The sequence below is a fragment of the Indicator indicator genome, chromosome 9, assembly GCF_027791375.1.
Source record: "Indicator indicator isolate 239-I01 chromosome 9, UM_Iind_1.1, whole genome shotgun sequence".
In the NCBI taxonomy this organism is placed as follows: Eukaryota; Metazoa; Chordata; class Aves; order Piciformes; family Indicatoridae; genus Indicator; species Indicator indicator.
The window spans coordinates 16,319,703-16,342,027 of record NC_072018.1 but is presented as its reverse complement, the minus strand read 5'-3'; the positions used below and the strand labels follow the sequence as shown (position 1 = coordinate 16,342,027).

Genomic DNA, 22,325 nt, shown 5'->3' with positions numbered 1-22,325 from the left:
GTCTGTTGAATTATTCAGTGCCTGGTACTGTTAATGAATGTCTTATGTTGTATATGTTTTGTGTGTGTAAATTTATTAACATTGAAAGTGTAATGAAATTCATATTATACACATACATATGTTGTCACACTACCTATATTTTGTTTAACTTCAATAAAGCTGTAATGTTGTTCGCTATCTTATATTGCTAATTTTTCTTAGGGGAATTATTCTTTCTTATAGGCATGTTGCATAGGACAGTAGTGTCCATATTCAGAATTATATAAAATACAAGTCTAAATAAGAAGCAAAACTATGTGTAGGGAAATAGGAATATTCTGTCAAGAGGAATATTTGATGATATTTTGCAGTAGATCCATTTTAAAACTTTTTTTTTTTTTTAATGGGCAAGCTAGAATTCTTCCTGGAAAATGCTTTTGCGCTAACAAGGGTGATTAATACTAAAATCTAATGCAATGTCATCTGATCTTTCTAAATTCCATTCTAAAAAAAACCCTCTTCTGTCTTTAAAAATGAAACTTCTCTAATGCCTATTTCAGAATTTATTGCCACTCATTTCCTTTCCTTCATTATGACCTAGCAATCTAATTTGAGGGATAGTATTTGTTCTCAGTTGACATCAGTTGATTCTGCACTATGCTTTACACTTCGCACTAGTGTAAAAATGCACTGAATTAAAATGTTCTGTTTCAAACACAGAGTGACTTAAAGCAGCAAAGGTTAACAAATTTGAAACCTTTTGTGGACTGATTCTGCAGTCACACAGACACGAAATTGCTGGAAAGTCTGATGGATAATAGAAGTGATTCAGAAAGTGTAATAACTGTCAGGGAAGACAGGACAGTTCCTGTATACAATGCTCATGGAGCAGTTACAGTGAGACAAATGGATTTTTCCCAGTTTTCTGAACTAGGTGTTTTGACAATATGCTCTTTTAATAACAGTATAAAACCAAACTGTGTTACACTTCTCAGCCTCATGATGTAGGCACCCAGTGACAAAGATGGTAACAAAAAACACTACGGTAAGGTCTGATATGTGGGCAAGACTGTCAGTGAAGCAGTCTGGGAGAGTAGCATCAATAAAAACTGAAAAGTCAAAGTGACAATACTGAAGTGATCAGTTTTAGTGCAGACAGTTATCCTCTGTGTTGCAGGAGTCTGACAGAAAGGAAATAAAATCTTCATAGTAACTTGCCTACAGCTGAGTTCCAGTGCAGCTCTAAAGAGCATTTGAATTATTGTTTCAGTATTTCACAGACAATGAAATCAGCACTTTCCTTTTATTTACCTGAGCTATACCATACTCTCATTCTACCAACTGTTGCTAAGCAACTGTTATAGTAATAGTGATGTTTAGCTAAAACCTCAATTTATTTTACTTTGTTTTTAAAAAAAGTAAACAAATGAAATCGTCCCCATCATCAGTGATCTCCATCTACTGAATGAGGTTACATCTGTAAAGAACAGTCCTGTTTAAAAAGACACTAAATCTGTCTTTAACTCAGTGTTTTACAATACAGAATCATATCCCCTGTAAAAGAACTTTTATCAGCACTACTTCCTACGTCCTTAAAAACTGGTATACAACTAGTTTTGATTCCTTCTTTTTATAAGTAAGTTTCTTTCCTCCGTTTTGATAATTCTTAAAAACAATTGAAGTAAATGCAAAGGAAGAATAAAGATAATTAAGAGAACTTTGCTTTACTGGGTTAAAAGCATTATTCTCAAAGGAAAATGGATACAACCTTTCCACATTACCCAACTGCTTTTAACTAAGAACTTACTGTTTCATCATAAGAAAGGACTATCAAGCTGTAGCCTTGAGAGAGCAATTATGGTGTTTTTAATTTTTTTGGTATCTATTAGCCAGTGGCACTAAATTGATGGTGTTGTAGACTGGATTTTTAAAGAAATGTTGAAAGCCCTCCTACTGAAAAAAAAAATCCTGCAGAGAAACGTTTTACTGCATTTTATTTCCCCAATAACTTGTATGAATACTAATTTATTGATCTTCTGAAAAATTGCTGCATTAGAAAGGGAACATGAAATACCTTTTTCTCAATTTGTAATGGCATCATAATGTGGCTGATGTATAGTATGTGTTTCAGCATTGAGAACTTCTTTAAAAGTAAATAAATAAATAAACCAAGCAACCAACTACAACAAAAAAACCCACAACCTTACACACAGCCACCATTTAGAATGTTTTGCTCTGCTATGTAACAAAGCCCCCATTATGCCAGGATTTGTGTTGGTCCTTCTTGCTGAATAGTAATATTAATCTTCAGCAGAATTCAGTTGGGTGCTGCCTGAAGGGCCACCAGGATAATCAGAGGGCTGGAGCACCTCTCCTATGAGGATAGACTGAAAGAGTTGGGGCTGTTCAGTCTGGAGAAAAGAAGGCTCTGAGGTGACCTTATTGTAGCCTTCCAGTATCTGAAGGGAACCTACAAGAAAGCTGGGGAGGGACTTTTTAGGATATCAGGTAGTGATAGGACTAGGGGGAACGGAATAAAGCTGGAAGTGGGGAGATTCAGGCTGCATGTAAGGAAGAAGTTCTTCACCATGAGAGTGGTGAGAGCCTGGAATGGGTTGTCCAGGGAGGTGGTTGGGGCCCCATCCCTGGAGGTGTTTAAGGCCAGGCTGGTTGAGGCTCTGGCCAGCCTGATCTAGTGTGAGGTGTCCCTGCCCATGGCAGGAGGGTTGGAACTAGATGATCCTTGTGGTCCCTTCCAACCCTGGCTGATTCTATGAACGCTTAAATATATATGGGAAATTGTGCATGAAATTACAGCTTGACTCTGAGTACTTATCTGAGAGTTTAAAAACACTGGCTTTTCTGTTTCATCAACAGAATCAATGAAAATATATCATGTGGTTAGAAATAAGGCCTGAATTTAAAATGCTTTATGGACTGATGAAGTTGCAGTCACTTTGCGAATGTCTGCATCAGAATTTAAGGTTATTACATGTGTTCTAGCATTGCCAACCATCCACCTCATGTGAGATGGACCTAGTGAAGGTCCTAGAATGACGGCAAACAAAACTGGCAGCATTTGAATGAAACTGTTTTTAAAGGACTTCAATCTAAATTCTGTCATTTAGCTGCCATTTTTTAGCTCTATTTTTAGCTTCAATTTCCAAGGTACAGAAAATTTGGCAATTCAGAAGTAACTGGTTGTGATAGGAAGGGTTGAATCTGGCAGCCAGCAGAGATGAGGCAGTTGTCTTCGTTTAAGCAGTGGAGGAAGACAGGCTGTAAAACTACTCTCAAAGTGGTTAAAGAAGACTCGACATATGAATTGGATAGAAATACAGAATATATTAGAAGCTTAAATGGCGTGCTATTCATAAACTACAGTGCTACAGTGTGAAGCATAGCATAGCATAAAATACACAAAAAGCCATAGTCTGAATTTAACACGGAACCCCATATGCCAAAACTTTTCTAACCTTCACCAAAACCAGGCCTAAAATCAGGCCTCAAATCGACACCCTCCCTCCTCCGACATTACTGAACTCTGTGTGGCACAGCAAAAATTCTGCTCACCAGCTCCAGGCCTCTGCCAAGGCCCCACTCAGCCTCACTTCCTGACAAAGATAAGGAAGCAGCATCGGGAAGGAGAGAGAGGTAGGGAAAAGAGGAATAGGGGAAAGAGGAGGGAAAGAGAAGACCCAGGGGCAGCTTGTGCTGTCAGTTTTGTATCAGAGATGCAGGGCATTATAGGGATGAAATACCACAATTTCTTGTGCCCACCCACTGGGCTGGACTTGCTGGACATTCTGAACCTCCTGGAGGTCTGAACTCTGTGGGCTTTTTAAAGCCATCCTGTCTCTAACCAGGACAGCAGTGCAAAGCTGACCAGCTTTTCCTTCTAGGCACGTGCACCCTGAGCACACGTCTACGCTTCACACATATTTATACATAGGGCCAGCTACACAGGTTAACAGGGACTGACGCACTCAGCACTCAACATGAACTCAGGCAGCAACAGAAGGCCTCTACCTGTTTCTCCTCTCTGGCTGATCAGGTTGGAGGTCCACTCACCAACAGTTAGAACTGGCCACAAAACCCCTGGTCCCCCATCCACACTGTGGTTGTATCCTTGGAGAAACTGTCCTGGCTTCTCCTCCATGTCACCTGCTCAACAGCTTTGGGGTCTCCCTGGTCACTGACTCCCAGGCACACATGCCCTCCAGCACACAGCCCATTTCAGCTGCTGGCACTCTGACCTATAATTGTCGAAGTCTGGCACCAACCAGGGTAAGGGTGACTACACAAACACAAAGGAAAACACTAAAGGACGATTGGAACAAGGTGTGCAACCACCTGCCCATGCTTTACAACTATTTACTGCTTCAATTTCTCAACTGCTAACAGCCACAATTTGAATCTGTAGTTAGCTGCTGTAGTTCAAGAGAAAAATAATTTTTTGTTCTGCTTATAACACATCTTTGCACTATGGGGAATATTTGCATTTTACCTTTCTTGTTATATTTGCAGACCTGCTGCTGTCAAGAACGTTGCTGCTCAAAGTCATCTAAGTTGTGCAAATACTTAATGCAGTACCAAAGTTTCTTCAAGTGTGCATGTGCATGAGTTAGGGAAGTCATAACTACAAATGTGAGGTGTTAGGACATGAGACGTGGATTTGAATTTTCTGTGCAGGAAAGAAAATACAAAGTCTGTGAGGTCTCTAACCTCAACTCCTGTAATTAAGGCTTCACAAATAAAAATGAGAGAGAAATGGTGGAATCAGAGATTTATCCTGATACATATGCAGAGAAATTGATTCATGCTATTTTGTGCAAACTGGCGGAGGGAGTTAATCCCAAGGTAACGTAGGTGAAAGCACCTGTATCAACACTCTCCCAGTAAGATTTGGGGACTGCTAGCCCCCCTAAAGGCTTTCCTGGAAATAAAACATTAGTGCTTAAGAGCATTGCAGGCCAACATTGTAAAACTAAAAATTATTCCTCTTTTGAACCCAGCTGGAGCAAGCAGCCTGCTGGACCAATTGATATTCAGAATATAAAGGGAAGATTAACAAAGACAGCAAAAAAAAAATTTTTTTTTTGGTAAGTCCTATGCCTGAAATATTCTGTGGAAATTCCTCAATCTGTTTGAAGTTGAAAACTTGCTAGAATAGGTTAGGGAACAAACAGAAAAAATAAACAATAATGTCACAAGCACCATGTGTTATCCAGAGTTTAAAAGAAAATCAAGGAAAAAATTGATGCCCTGCTAGTGTAATCTCCAGCTTCAATTCACCTGAGATGCCCACATTTAAAAGAGACTGAGGAGAGTTAAGGGACTAAAAGCTGGACCAAGAAAGGGAGTGTTGAAATAGTTGGCAAAATTCAGAGTAGATGAATGTGATATGGTGCACATTGTTATAAAGTGGAGGAAATCTATAAGGGAAAGATTTATAATAAATTCCAGTTTTGCTTGTAATATGACAAACTGCAGCCTTGTAATTCTGGAGGAAAAGCATCTTAGTTATAATACATAGTCCTATCAAAATGGCAAGCTAATGCTTACCTTAGTAAAAGAATCAATCAAATTAGCAGTGGAACAGAGTATGGATTTAAAATACAGCTGTGGTGATGATGTGTATACATTTTCAAGATTACAAGATTTCACGATTACATGATTCTTTGCCTATTATATTAAAGAAGTTAATGGAAGTTAGTACAGACTCAGAGGTTGACTAGTTGAGTTTGTTGAAAAGAAAACTATCAAAGGCTATTAAACAGAAAGTCAAGGCTACTGGAACATGTTTTTAAGAGATCGCTGAGAGGCAAATCTCAAAAGAGAGGAGAATTTTCTTGCAAAGTCTTTTCTGGGTTCCTCCTTTGGCTTGCTGTTGGAGAAACGATATGGAGTTGAATCAGCTGTTCTTACTTCCTTATTAAATAATACAACTGTAATTCATATTAAAGTCTATTTTAAATAATGAGGGAGGTCTGATATTGCTAGACATCTCAGTCTGATTACCAGTTACTGTCTTCCTCTATAGCTGAAGAATTGAAGGTGTTGCTACAGTCATAAGAATAAATGTGACTTCATTTTCATTATCATGATTGTTCAAAATACCTTTAACATCTGATTTTGCTGTGGTTAGCCTGGGCATATTCTATAGTTTGCTTGTTCAAAATGCATATAGCTTGCAAATATTTATTTCTATGTGTGTATATGTATCCATTTGCATATGTATTAATAATATAATAGTATGTATTAATATAAATATAATATTATAATATGTATTAATAATGTTGAGCCTGAGAAGGTGCAAATAGAGCTGATATGGCATATGTAAAGAACATTTCTAAGATAAAATAAGGCTGAAATCAGTTTAAATAATTTTCTGCTACAAGCCAAGAACATCAGTTTTCTTAAATGACACTTTTTATATCATAAAGTTAAAATAGCTGTCCTGAAATATCTTCTTATAGGCAACATATGACAGAAAATTAATGCCAACAGCATGGTTTGTATTCATATAAACAGTGATTTGGTGTCACACTAATGAAATTTTGGCAATCTAATACACCTTTAATATTAAAATAATTCCATGTACTGATATTGTACTCAATCAATAACTGCACTTTTATGGAAAATAGCAAGATTTATTTTTCCATTTGACACAAGGGCCAGAGCTAAAGTGAATTGCATGAGTAGATCTTTTCAGGGTGTGTTCAGTTGTATTCAGCCTGGATTTTCTTCTGCGATTACATTCGACCTAGCAGAACTCTGCTGATATTCTTTCTAATATTTTCTTGTCAGTACATTAATTTACTTTGTTAACACTATCTGCTATTAAGGCACCCATGAGAAACAAAATATGCTTAATCTTATCAGTGTCCTTTTACTCATGTGTGGCCTGTCTGCAGTCAGAAACTCAATTTTTGTGGAATATTGCATTGCAACTCCTATCTAATTTGCTGCCACCTGTCACCCATAAGTCCCTTCTTACTCTCTGAGTATATCCTCCTACTGAATCCCTCAAGTGATTTGATGCTGAATTTACTCCTTGGCAGACATGTAACATTTGACAGTTCTGAAGGTTTTAGACTTACATATATTGACAAAATAGATATAATATGGATAAGAGCTGATCCTTTTTTTCTTTTTTTTCTTTTTTTTTGCTCTTGCTCAGAAGTGAGATCCTTTTTGCATCTTTGCAAACTGTCAGGTGGCAGCAATGAGATTGCTAGAAGCTAACTGTGTTTTAAAATTCTGGGATTTTTATTGGTTTTTTTACTGAACACTAAGTAAATGTATGTTTATATATGTGTGCATCAAACTAAGAACAAACCTAAAGAGCATTTCACAGCAATCATTTCCTTCTTGCTTCTCCTTTGCCTCAAGTTTCTTGCATACAAAGTGAATAGAGAACATGTTCATGAATAGTTTCAGAACTGGGAGAATATATATAGGAGAGCAAAAGCAAACTGAATAAACAATGGGCTATGGGTGGTAAAGAAATGATGAAGTTAAACAGATAAAGTGTTGGCTGCTTTATTTATCATTGTAGTTTGTTTCTTTTCCCAGACAATGGTGCACAATAACTTCTATCTACAATATGGAGTACAAAACACATTTTGGAATAGAACTGGGAGCAAGCACTGTCAGTTGCAAAAACTTATGAGACTAGGTAGCAAGGACCTCTGCAGGAGGCTTCTGGGCTGTGGCCAGTTTAGGGGTGGAAGGTCTTGCTTTACTACCCCAGCAACATTCAACTTTACCTTAAGCTGGTGGTAGGTTTTCCAAAGAGGTTGGGGAGGTAATTTCTTTTTCTCCCCGGAAGTCAGAAAATTAGTTTACATATTGCATTTGCATGGCTATTACATTCTTTATACACAAATGACACATTTCTGGTTCTGTCGTTGGTAGATTTTAGGCAAATTACTAACTTGCATTTGATTATCTCTCCTCTTTCCAAGTAACTATTTCACATTGAGTGGTAGGATAGCTGCTGTGCAGCACAACTTGCAGAGGGTACTTGATTCACACAAGACAATTTCGGATGTTGGTGACATGAAGTAGCTCATTCGAGTACTAGGGTGGTGGACTGTCCCTATAATTTTCCCTTTCTGTTTTCAAAACATTATTTCTGTAGTAATTAAATTATTTCCAATTGCTAGAGACACTTCTCCTGTAGAATGCAGGGAATCTACAACAATGCTGACAAGTTACAGTGAACGGTACATAGCTGAAACTTTCATGGTGTAATAGATTCCTTCCTCAGGAATGCTTAGTAAACCACTATTTTATTGAAGCAATGTGAATCAATTGGCAGATATACAAGAGAAAATTTTTACTGTAAATGCCTCCTTAATCGCTGTAACTTTTTTATCTTTTCATTAGAGTTTTGTTATATTTGAAATTTAGGAGAAAATTATTAGTTCTTTAGTTTTAGCAGTAAATCCCTTTTATTAAATCAGTTTTATTAAGATTTAGAAACCTCCTACAAGCATTTCACAGCACTGCTCTGCAATATTCAGTCTCAGAGACCTACTGCTGAGAAGTTAAAAATAAAATTGCAGCCTGAAATACTTTTCTGGTTTAGGTATAACAATGAAATGCTGGGATTATACTTGTTCTTAAGTGCTTAAAATGGATGTAATAATCCAAGCATTACAGTGCACAGAATGTCCTTAAACTTTTCTTTGTTCAAATATTTCATTAATGCTTCTCTCCAGATCGGAGCCAATACAATTACTGTGTGAGGGATTAACAAAATGAAATAGGAAATTAGCCAAAATGTGCACTGTAAGTCAAGGTTTCTTGAGGGCTTCTTGTTAATGAGCTACCATACCCTTACAGGGTCTGTAGGATGTACAAACCAGACACAAATGCCTGCTGAGTGAGCACTTACAGTTATTTTTTAAGAATCCTCCACCTTGCCCCCCAAAAAACCAAAACCCAAACAAAATAAAACAAAAACAGCAAAACAAAACCAACCCATCAAAAACAACAAAATCAAACAAGCACCAAAAACCCCAATACCCAAAATCAGAAAAAACACCACTTTCCCTATCACAATATGCATGGCACTTTACAGTCTTGTGTCACTGAAATTTTGCTGTTTTCTAAAAGTACAAAAAAAAATCTTAATGTTGGTTGCAACAGAATGCATAATAAATGTGTCTGCATATTGTTCTCTAAGTTGAAAGTATGTTTTGTAACAGCAGAAACCCTAATACAAAAACTTGATACATGTCATTAACTAAAAAGCCCTGAACACTCTCTGGCATTACAACTGTCAGTCTGTTGAATTTCTCACATCAAGGCTAATGCTTAAATTTCACATTTGGATGACAAAGTTATACACAGTTAACACTACATAATGCCAAATAATGATTCATTGCATTAAAAAAAAGATGGTAGTTGTCTGAAAATCCAGCAATGGGAGTTTTGAATCCAGAGGCAAGCATAGTATAAATGCAGTTTTATGTGGTGGTTGTAATCTAGGGGAAAAAAAATATATAAAATTAAGTTTACATATAGTTACTTGTGTAAGAATACAACCTAGGGGAGGGGAAAAAAAAAACCAAAATACATGTTTTCCTTTCTTCTTTTTCAGGTCAGAACTGTGGAGGCTTAGTACAGGGACCAAATGGTACTATAGAAAGCCCTGGATTTCCTCATGGTTATCCAAATTATGCCAACTGCACATGGATCATTATCACAGGAGAACGTAACAGGATACAGTTGTCATTTCATACCTTTGCCCTTGAAGAAGATTTTGATATTTTGTCAATTTATGATGGACAGCCACAGCAAGGCAATCTAAAAGTGAGGTAAGGTACCTGTTTGTTTGGGGGGTTTTTCTTAATTTTTTTTTCCTTCTCTCTCTCTCTTTCTCTCTCCTGAATATACTTTTTGATGATATAACTGCATTGTGTTTCCATAGTTTTTCCACAGCCAAGGGAATAGCACTGCCCCAGGATGTCACAGCAAATGACATTAATCCAAGTTTCGGATCTTTATGACCCCAGCCTGTGTAACAGTAGCATTGATCCTACTTAAAATTTTCTCAGTTCACGGTCAGTTTTGGTCCAGGCCCTGAGCACAGGAGTATCTTACCTTGCAGTAGCTTGATTTTATTATCTCTCCTCTGATGGAATCCAGATCTGGCTCAGAGACCCTCTTTTGAAGACACCTGTCCCCATTTTTTAAAAGAACTCTTACTAACATCACACTTTACTTTTCTAGCCTGCCTGCAATATACTGCTGCTTGTGCTAGCAGTGTCCCAGGGTCTCTGACCAAAGATGCCACAGAGGAAGCAGTGGCTGATACAGTAGTTTGTGAAAGGCACAATCTCATCTGTGAGCATTAGGCAACCTCTGGAAATGCTTGCCAGGTTAAATCCTTAAAGTGGCTATTACCTGCCTTCCACATGAGTTGAGCTGTAAATTGTTTGACTTTGGCAAAGTTGAAATTCTTATCTATTTCTCAGTAAATACAATTATTAAGCAATTAGGGACCTTTTTTAAAGGTCAGAAACTGGTATGTCTTCTATGTCCAAATACCACTCAGGTTATGAAGAGGCTTTATAGAAGCTTCTTGAAGCTTTTCACAACATCAGATTTTGATGCATTAATTTCCTCGATGCCTTGTTTTGCATTCCTTGGTCATTTGCTGGATCTAGACTGCAGAGTTGGAGAGCAAACATTGCTGTTGGTGATGCTCTATCCTTTCTTGTTCAAGCATGAGATTTATGGAGTACTGTAAAACACTGCTGTCAGTTCTGTTGTCTGATTGCTCTTTTACATGCTGCTGGTTTATATTATACTGCTAAAACAAATGTGGGAACATCACCAATTTGTTCTGCATTTTAGTGGGTATCATCATGTATTTTTGACAAGAATAATGTTCTGATTGATGGGTGACTCAGTTCCAAAAGTTTTGAAAACTGTCAAAGGTAGTACACTGCTATGAATGCTTGAATTGAACAGTGTCTGTGCTTCATTAATCTGTTTAGTTGACCTCTAGTGCTTGTATCACCTTTATACAAGGATGATTTTTTTCTTTTTCAGTCAAATGCTTTTGTTATCAGTAGCTAACATGCCTACTTGTTTTGCACTAATATGTCAGTAGAAATTTCTTTCAAGGAAGATGAGCTACTGGTATTCTGCAGGTATGGGCACAGAAAACACAAATTCCCAAGTATAATCTCAATCTCACTGAAGTCATTGAGATTGCCACTGATTTCAGTAAATATTTCATTTCCGACTTCCAGCAGTGAAGCAACTATTTGCCAATTAGTTACTCTCATAAAAGGTATTATAAGGAAAACAAAACCACATTTCTTGTCTTTGCAGCATGCAGGTGTTTAAAAAAAAAAAAAAAAACAGAATTTGAGTGTCAGATTTCTGTTAACATGATTCGTAGTCTTGTGACATGCCTGTTGCTGCACAAAGCACATTTGCAGGTTTACCCCTGTACAATAGCAAATTTCAAGTCAACTCACTGAGCTGATATTGGAAAATTATAGTCTTGGTATTCTAGGTGACAGCATGCAAATGCCATGGAGCATCTTGGCCCTTCTGCTTCAGGGTATACTTTATTTTTTCACAGAAAAATACTCTACTACATTTTGAGTATATTATAGTTCTTTCATCATTATGTAAAATCTGGAGGTTTTCCTTTAAAATAGCTGGGTAATTATAGAGCTATTACAAAGGATAATAATAAAGTAATATTCATTCCCTATTTTTGTAGTATTTTTAGATACTAAAGAAAATTGGATAAAAATTATAGTACATTAAAATAGTTTACTATGCCATCTGAAAGACATTTTGGTATGCTAAATGTGCAACAGAATACTTTCACTATGTATTGACTGCAAAACCCAATATATAAAATATAACAAAATTATAAGGGAAAGGAATAAATTGTTTTAAGCTGTTTGTGTGGAAGAAGGAAAGAGAAATAGGTAGTTATAAGATGTAGAGGAACTTCTTCAGTTAGAACATTATTAAAGCATCTGCTCATTTAAGGGATAAATTACACATCATAATAATCATAGGCATTATAAGTTGTTATCAGGAGGTTAAGCCATAAGATAGTAACAGGAATATCAATGCAAACAAAAGATGAGGCACTATTTTACATATTCCTATTTTTCCGGATAAAATCCAACTATCATTCTGTTGTTCTGTAAAGTTACTAAGGTTTGTGGTCCAAAATTATCTTTAAAAGAGGCTGAGAGAATCAGGTTTGTTCAGTCTTGAGAAAAAGAAGGTTTAGGGGGTACGTTGTCACAGTGTTGCAGTGTTTAAAGTGTGGCTTACAAGAAAGTGGAGACTCCTTTTGTAAAGAAGTCACATGGAAAGTCAAGAGGTAATGGGTACAAATTACTTCTGGGGAAATTCTAAGTGGACATGAGAAGAATTTTTTTTTTGGTGAGAACAATCAGCCATTAGAATCATCTGTTCAGGGAAGTGGTGGATTTGGCTGCACAGGAACATCTTATTTAGATTGTGCTTTTGCCAAGTAAAGTTGGTCCAGATTATGCTTGAGGTTCCTTCCAAACTTGGGTTCTATGATTCTACTACATATAGAAAAGTGAAATTTTAAGTCTGATGGCCACCTGTTATGGTAATGCTTTGTAGGGTACTGTAGTCATAATTTTAAGGACAAACATGAAAATAGATAATTAATTTCACTATATATTATAACCAAAACAGATTTCTACATTATTGAAAAAAAAAGAACAAACCTTATCATAAATCTTAAATATTGCTTTGTCAGTTGAAGTTTTTAAAATGCAGCCAAATTCTAGTTAAACTGGGGGAAATGTGTTGGTTTTTTTTTTTTTATTTGCATTTTAAATGGTAAAGGAGTTGTCATTTGCTATTCATGGTTAACCATCAGCAGGCAGAATTCATATGGATGAGACTCTTGTGGTAAAGAGAAGCAAGTGTGGTGCACTGAAGCAGTACTCATTGTGGATTGTTTCCTTAAGAGATGTATTCAGTAATTCAGTGTACCTCAGGTTTTTTTAACTTTTTTCTTTGTTCCATGTATCAGAGTTACTACAATTTGATAATATTTTTAAATAGGAATGATAAATGTACCAACAGAACATAGGGACTAGGGACACAGGCCAGCCCTGAAGAGGCTTAGTGCGTAGGCAGATATGAACTAACAATACCAATCTATCGACTTGTGTTATGTCATTAGATATATTATCTGCTACCAGCAAATGAACTCAAACCTATCATTTCAAGAGTTTATGGATTTGAAAAGTCATGTCAGGGCTGGTTGTACTGCATACCTATCTTCTACAGCTCAAGAGAGAAAAATGTTCATTAATGTTAGTGTACTAATTCTTATTACGGTATATTTTTCCTATGCAGAATTTCTGAATAGGGGTTTCATTGAGAGGTGTAGGGAAACTGTGACAGGTCTGAAAATAGAAGTGCTTGTGTCAAAAACTCTGCTGCTGGAGAAGTCAGGTGGGGTGTAAGTGGCACATTGAGATCTTGTGCTGAAGATGTTGCAAACATGGTGAACTGAGATTTTGTGTGAATGCTTTCATTTCAGGTTATGGCTTGAGATTTCACATTTTGTTCTATGTCAAGTACAGGTACATGTGGTAATCTCTGTGTCACAGCATCTGTTGCTAAATGTTATTTTTCAGTATCATACATTCAGTTTACTTAAGAATTAGTTAGGAAAGATGTGTGCAACTCTGGAATAATCTTTTGCAAATAATCAAGTCAATCTGTCATGTAGTCCTGAAAATCGCTTAAAAATGGATTACAAGCAGTGTTGTTTTTCCTTACATAGAAAAGTTGCTAATTAAATTGTCTACTCTGATGGGAAGATGCAAGTCTACAAACATAAATACTTTTGTTTGCATGTAGATGTCAGTAATACTTATTTCAGATATGTGTGGTATGTATTATTTGGAAATTGCTTTTAAAACATCTGCTTGCCTTCATGGTTTCTCAGGCCTTCTAAGTAGTATTTATTTTACTGCAGCCTATGTAATAATTTAATAGTTGCTCCCTGTTATTACTTTCATTAGATGAAATAAACAGTTTTGTTTTAATGGAGCAGTGATGCAAATGAGAGAAGTTGCTAACAGTGCTTGTAATCAAATAAAGCTTACCATACTTTTTTTTTCTGACAAGCATATATACAATGTATGTTAAATAGCATCTTCTATCTACTTTCTTGATTCATGGAGAAATAATAGGAAATAAACATGAAATCTTCAAAATATTCTTCTGTCTTCAATAAGTAATAAACCATATGTCTATTCTGCAAGTCATAATCCACACATGGAGACATAGAAAGTGTTCACTGAAGTGAAAGTTTGAGATCCTGTTTATTATTAAACCTCTTTATATTAACAACCCAAAATGTAACATGCATTCAATGCCTTTTTTTTTTTTTTTTTTTGAGTATCTGCTTCTTTGGAATACAATTTCTATCTCCATAAATTACAAAATCATGATGAATTTGAATGCAAATTAATAGACACTGCTTAAAAATCCATTTAATATTTTTAATTTCTTGAGATAATTCTTTAATTAACAAATTATAGAAAGGAAAAAATGCTGGTGAGTACACTAAAGTCTATCAAAAAACACATAAAATTGTTCTTATGGAGTATAAAACACATTTTGGAATAGAACTGGGAGCAAGCACTGTCAGTTGCAAAAACTTATGAGACTAGGTAGCAAGGACCTCTGCAGGAGGCTTCTGGGCTATGGCCAGTTTAGGGGTGGAAGGTCTTGCTTTACTACCCCAGCAACATTCAACTTTACCTTAAGCTGGTGGTAGGTTTTCCAAAGAGGTTGGGGAGGTAATTTCTTTTTCTCCCTGGAAGTCAGAAAATTAGTTTACATATTGCATTTGCATGGCTATTACATTCTTTATACACAAATGACACATTTCTGGTTCTGTCGTTTGGTAGATTTTAGGCAAATTACTAACTTGCATTTGATTATCTCTCCTCTTTCCAAGTAACTATTTCACATTGAGTGGTAGGATAGCTGCTGTGCAGCACAACTTGCAGAGGGTACTTGATTCACACAAGACAATTTCGGATGTTGGTGACATGAAGTAGCTCATTCGAGTACTAGGGTGGTGGGCTGTCCCTATAATTTTCCCTTTCTGTTTTCTGCTTCTTTGGAATACAATTTCTATCTCCCTTCCTTCCAGAATCCAGGAGAACAGTGAAGCAATAAGAGGGTGATTGACTTTTGTACAGAGCTGCTGACACTGCAGCAGCAAGAGCTTTGTGCAGTTTACTGTTTTTTCTTTCTTTTCTTTGTTTTTTTTTTTCCTTCCCCTTTTACCTTTTTATTGCACATCATTTTCTACAAGTTGCTTTCAACCTATAGGATTTTTGTGTTTGTGGACTGGTGATTTTGTGAAGAAAAACTTTAGGAATGAGTATAGCAGTTGAAGTTTATCTAGGACACAGCACAAATTAACAGATTTTTAAACAAGATTATTGAAGAATTTCAGCAGGATATTCTGGTATTTTGTACATTTCTAAGAAAGGGAAAACTACTATTGTATGATTATGCAAATTGCTGAGTTCCTGTCAGCAGAGATGCCTATCAATGACTGTCATTCCTCTTTTTTATATTTAATCAGATTTTTCTTGGCTTTTACACTTATTAAAGTATTGGCAAGAATAAATCATTTATGGTAGAGGGCTAAAATATGATTCATTGTATATCACATAGCTATTTTGGGAAAGAAAGGAAGCTATGACCTGATCAGCTAAATGCTGACAGATAGTTTCTGCCAACAGCAAAAAGAGCATGCAATGAAAGGCATGATAATTTATGTCTGCAGCACTGACAGGTTCAAACTCATATATGGCAATATTTTTCTCACAAGTGGGTAAAAGGCAAAAATTCTTTTTCCTAATTTTTTAGCTTTCAAATTCAAGGTCTTAAGCTTACTAATTTTGTTGGCAACAAAAGGCTTTAATGAAAACAATATTAAAGTCAAATAAGGAGTTTTCTTAAAAATAACAAGCTACTTTAGCAAGAATTATGGGCCATATTCAGTACATGTTTTAGGAAGATACTAAGTGAGGATCAGCTAAAATAGAATATAATACTTTTTTTTTTTCAAAAAAATAATGCAACTCTAACCTATCCTGGGGGAAAAAAAATGATTCATTTGACAAAACAATGCATGAATTTATACTGCAAAATTTTGCATCACTTGCTTAAGGATTTTGTAATGTAGTTGTGTAAGTCATCACGTTTTTCTGTAAAAAACTAACGTGGCACCATAATGAAAATGTAACTGTGCTCAATTTCCTTGTCCTCTGTGGACGTAGAGATCTCTTTTTGTTTGTTTTTGTTTTATGTTTTTTTTTGTCTCAAAATCGTGATAATACATCTTCATAGAATATGCAGATGTTGCTTCTTTGCCTCCTCTATACCTGCAAATAAATACAGTTTAGATTATTACAGCTGTTGAAACTTAGATGCATCTTTTTGTATTGCTTGGTAATACAAACAACACCAAAAATTTCTGAAATCTTCTCAGCTAAACAAATGATAATATTAACATGAATGTTGATTGTATAAGGAATTTTTACTCTTTAATACATTAATTTTTGAAAGGGAAGTTGCTTACACTTAAAACTTGTACATATAATGTACATAAACCATTTTTATATTCATCTTCCTGCATCTTCCATCATGTTAAAAAACAGATTATTTTTTATTTTAAATTATACATGTTGAATTGACATAAATATGTACAGAAGCCCTGCTGATCAGCATTCCTAAATGTTGTATATACAATGACTATTACAACAACTCTTAGTCAGAGATCAGTCAGTTTCCTTTGCTTGTATTCTCACTGGAAGCTAATTAAATTACTGCCTTTAGAAAATATGCAGCTGAACTCAATGAGAAGAAAGTCCAATTCTTAAAATCTATCCCCTTTTGAGATTTGTTATTGTAAATCCTCATTGTGGAATTTTTCAGAGTTTCTATGTAACTGTGATAGACAACTTAAATGTTGATTGCTTGCTTATTTCAGAGTGGAAAAACATATTTTATCTGCTAACTGGCAAATTAAAAGGAAAAATGCTTTATGAAATACAATAACTGATTTGTCATATTTCTGATGCAGGTAATTAGGTTAAACTGTGACACATTCCCTTATGTCACCTGGTAATTGCCTCTCTGGGCATCCTCACCTGTCTGAGAAATCTATTCCAGTGTCTCAGCACTCTCACAGTGAAGAACTTGTTCCTTATATTTCATCTAAATCCACTGTCTTTCAGTTTAAAACTGTTACCCCCTTGTCCTATGAGTAGACTCTCTGATGGAGTCCCTTCCCATCTTTCCTGTAGTTCCTCTATATGTCCTGGAATGCTGCTATAAGGTCTCCCTGGAGCCTGCTCTCAGATGAAGAACCTGAATTGTCTCAGCTCTTCCTCACAAGTGAGGTGCTCCAGCCCCCTGATTATCTTTGTGGCCTTCCTCTGGACCTGCTCAAGCAGGTCCATGTCTTTCTTATACTGGAGGCTCCAGAGCTGAACACAGTGCTCTGGGTATGGTCTTACTATAGTGGAATAGAGGGAGAGAATTACCTCCCTTGACCTGCTGGCCCTGCTTGTCTTGAAGCAGTTTAGGTTGTGATTTGCTGTCTGGCCTGTGAGCGCACATGGCTGGTCCATATACTGTTTTTCATCCACAAGCACCTTCAACTCTTTCTTTGCAGGGCTGCTCTCAATCCTCTCATCACCCAGGCTTATCTGTGATTAGGATTGCCTGGATCCACATGGAGGACCTTGCAGTTGCCCTTGTTGAACTTCATCAGGTTTGCACAGTCCCACCTCTCAAGCCTGTAAAGGTTCCTCTGAATGGCATTGCTGGCTAGCTGACTAGAAGTGCACATGACAGTGACACTCATCATAAGAGAAGTGAAGACAAATTTTGATGATAGGCTCAACAGCAACTTGACAGGGAACAGCTCCCTTAGAAGACTTCTTACTGTTGACTCTTTTCATTGATTTATCAATCACTGTTCTCTTCCATCTGCAAACCTCATAGCATATGTTGCTATCTTTCAGCAAAGAGATCATCTAAAAAAAAGAAAAAAGAAAAAAATCTTTGCTTATCTCTCACTCCCCCTACACACACCTATGGACTGTGGTTTTCTTTACAGCATCTACTGTGACCAGTATCGTGAAAGAAAAGCAAAGTGGCAAAGATGCCAAAATAACAGATGCCAGTATTAGACTCCAAGTTAGTCTTAGCTGCTAAGACAGACTAGTTCCCTAGGCTTCTGAAGTTAAATATTCATAACATGGCCATAAATTACAAAATCATGATGAATTTGAATGCAAATTAATAGACACTCTTTAAAAACCCATTTAATATTTTTAATTTCTTGAGATAATTCTTTAATTAACAAATTATAGAAAGGAAAAAATGCTGGTGAGTACACTAAAGTCTATCAAAAAACACATAAAATTGTTCTTAAAACTTGTAATTTTTAATAATCACATTAGAATGTTTAAATCAACAGTCCCATAAGTATATATATAATTAGAACAAGCAAACAAACAAACAGAATCCCAAACAAAATTAACTAATTTTAGTAGATTTTGTTTAGAGTATTGAATTACATACTGGCAAAGCACTGTTCAAATTGTTAATAAAAATAATGAAAAAGAGAGGACACAAAAATCTCACTGATCCAAAATAATTCTTATTGATAAATGTTCTTTGAAACATACTTGTAGGTATCAAGGTTTTCATTACTTAAAAAATAGCCTACTCAACACTGCCTGCAAAATATCCTTAAAGTATATGTGTGTAGCCAAGTTTATCTTTCAACACAACTTTCAGCTGAAAATACCTGTCTCAAAATAGTACTATGAGAGCTGTATTTCTTTTTATTTTTGCCATAGAATTCTATAACAAATTTTCAGCACCCTGTTGTGTGATTTTGTTTGAAGGGATTTTTATCTCTCACTTTCCACAATGACAGAATGACATTAGGATTTTCTCAATCACTCTTTCCTCACCCCTGGAACTGAGCTATATTATTTAGTGTTTGGGAAAGGAAAACCTTTCATATTCGTAGGACCCACGGACAGAATAGCAAGAATATTGTGGTGTGCAGGGGATGAGGAGGTGAGAACTGAGGAATAATGGCAGGAGGGAAGAGAAAGTGAAGAATATCAGAAGCTTATTTGTGGCAGGTCATAGCCTGTGCGCAGAACAGGCAGATGTAATGCGTGTTGGAATGAAGTACAGCTCTATATGTTGTAGGTACTCTGAGGTTCTTCTAAGGGGACCGCTACAAAAACACATAATAAGGTATTTCTATAGTTTTAAAAGAAAAGTTAATTTGTATTGCACATTCTGCATTTATTACATGCCTTCGGGAAATGTTAACTGTTGAAGCCAACCAAGGAAAAGGAGTTTTGCATTTATCAATCAATTATTAAGTTCTGTAGGGTATCTTATTCTGTATTTTTTCTCCTGAGAGGCATTTTCCATCTTTACCAAGAGAGATCTGAGCAAATACAATCTCTAGACAGTATAGATATCTATACATTTTTATATAAAGAGCCAGCTTCATTACTACTTGTTTTACATTTGTGATACTTTTTTTTTAATAATCTCTTATAGAAATACAAAGCATATGGCAACATAACCTAGGCAGCTGTTTGCTTCTTCTGTATCTCATGATTATTACATTACATTACATTACATTACATTACATTACATTACATTCATTATTAGTTCAGTTAGGTGAATCACCTTTCTAACTTTCAGCAATTTTTTTTTCCCTTCTTGTTAATTGAGTAAAAGTTAGTTCTCTCCTTTCTGGGAGTGTTTGTGCTGCTTTAAATGCCAGAATGATTGGTGCGATCAAAATCAGATGAGCTTCATAGGGCAAGAACCTTGTCTTCTGACAACTTTTTTAAATGGTATATCCACCTCCAATATGTTGTAATGTATATAATGAAGAACAAAAAGAGAATAGTTGGTTTGATGTGAGACCATTGTTCTTATGTTTGGTGGGTTCCTCTGTGATAGAGAAGAGTTCTCAGTAGATGGATACACAGTTTTTGTGTCTGATGTCTTACTAACACATTCCTTGTTAAGGAGCAAACTCAGAGGAAGATTCTGAGTGTTTCAGATCTATATTAGCCTATACTATACTTAAAAATTTTAACAGTTCCCTCAGAACTTTTCTCAGAAAAGAAAGTGAGACATGATCCTTGCTTCATCCATCATTTCATAGAAGTTGGTCAAGCCACAATGGGGAAATAAATATTTTAGTCTGTATTTGTCACATTGGGGTTCATCTGTCATGTCTTTAAAAGGCCAATATCAGTCAACAAATAGCATGGTAAATCAGTTAGACTGCTAACTTTTGTTTGAAACAATGATGATGCATGTATCAGCCATCACATAAATCACTGTCATGCTGCATGTCATTTTATTACTAATTACTAATAGGAAAGAGTTACTTACAATATATATATCTTTTTTCTTAGTTTTTCTTGAATGAAGTACTGGAAAAGACTTTTTTTTAAATATTGCAAAGTTACTTTGAAATATCAAACATAGCCACTGAATAAGATTAGCATTTCGCTATGCATTAAGAGAAGGAGATATTGTTTTGAAATTAAAAATTACGGTGTGTAGTCCTTCAATAAACGTTCCACGGCACACAGAATGTGAACATCTGCCTGACATCTGAGAAGAAAATCTCTTCTCTGTCAGCCATAGCTTAATTTTTTTTCCTTGTAGAAATTGTAGAAAATGGATAAAACTGAGAAAATACTCCCTTTCCTTATAAAGATAAAACACCAAGCTGTCAACATCTCCATTGTGTGCTACAAGCATGAAAGAGCAAATTGAGCATAACAAGTAAACACAGGGATCAAGATTCTTTCTCTTTCTGTCTGTCTTTCTGTCTTTCTTTCTTTCTGTCTTTCTTTCTTTCTGTCTTTCTATGTTGTAGGGCCTTTGCCAAAGATTCTAATATCACATTGTGTGATGTCAGTTTCTCTAGTTGCTGTGAGATGTTCCAAGTTTCAAAAAGGTTGCCACTAAGGAAAAAAAATATATATGAAAGAATACATTAGCATGAATAACTCAGCATTCTCTAATGAGGAAAGAAAACCTAGTTATTTACATTAAAAAAAAAAAAAAAAAAAAAAAAACAAACCAAAAAACAACCAACCAAAAAAACCCCAAAAATCACTCCAGCAGTGAATGAGTATCTAATGCCAGAGTGAAAAGGGATGGGTTGAGGCTCACACATTGAAGGTTTGCATGTGAATTCCTTATACACAATCAAGGCAACTGATTACACCATTTAGGGCACAATGACCTAACAGTGCATACATTGACCTCTGTGAATAGAAATAAAAATATACACTTGTCTAGCAAACTGAATTCTAAACTTAATATGAGGTAACCATCTTATTAATAAAGAATATGATAGTGAATATTCAGTGCCATTTTAGAGGAACTATAAATAAGACCTTGTAACAAAAGTAGAAACTGGCTTTAAAAGTCCAGTTTTGGACTCTACTAGTGGCTGCAGAGTAGTGACCCAAGTTGGAAAGGCCCAGAGAACAGTTACTGATACTGCCACACTATATCCATTGTCCAGAGGCTCCACAGTTGATCTATCTTGCTTTTTTAATTTTTTTTCCAATTGCAAGGGTTCCTGAAGATTGTGTCTCCCCCATCTATCTGAAGAAACTACTTTCGTCTCAACTTGGGGTTATCTTTTTTTCCTTCTTTTATTTCAGATTTTCCGCCCATGATCTTCCCATATGCGTCAAAATAAAACTTAGCTCATACAGCTATGTTTTTCTTGAGAGCACCTTTTGTGAGTCAACAGTTGAGAAGATGTGGACCTTGAGAAGAACAAAATAATTATGCATTTGAGTGGACAGAAACAAGGTCTATAAAACTCTGAAAATTATAAAGAACTATGGTGGGATTTTTTAATACCTGGAAGCCTAAAATTCAGCAACAAAAAAACCAAACAAAACTCTGTAGGCACACACAATTTTTCTTACAGAGTTAGAGGAAAAATTCACAAGCTAGGCTTTTAGAAGCTATCTTTCTTTGAATATGTATTCCAGTTATAAGGAACAGTTAAATAACTGACATGAATTCAAATCTATGTGGATGTTAGACTAGTTCTAGTTTAAAGTATACAAACCTTTTAAAGAACACATTTTCTGCATTAAACAAATCATAATAGAAGGATTCCAAGAGAAAAATGGAAAGCTACATCCAGAAATTCTGAATCCCCCTTTAAACAGTGCTTT

General features: G+C 35.7%; 1 protein-coding gene across 1 annotated transcript in view; it reads left to right on the top strand.

Annotated features, from left to right (window-relative positions):
- CSMD1 (CUB and Sushi multiple domains 1) overlaps positions 1-22,325 on the top strand; it is a 948,047-nt gene that overhangs the window by 197,982 nt on the left and 727,740 nt on the right. Inside the window, exon 2 of the mRNA XM_054383599.1 lies at positions 9,593-9,809. Coding sequence (XP_054239574.1) covers positions 9,593-9,809 — 217 coding nt within the window. The remainder of the gene's footprint in view (positions 1-9,592; positions 9,810-22,325) is intronic.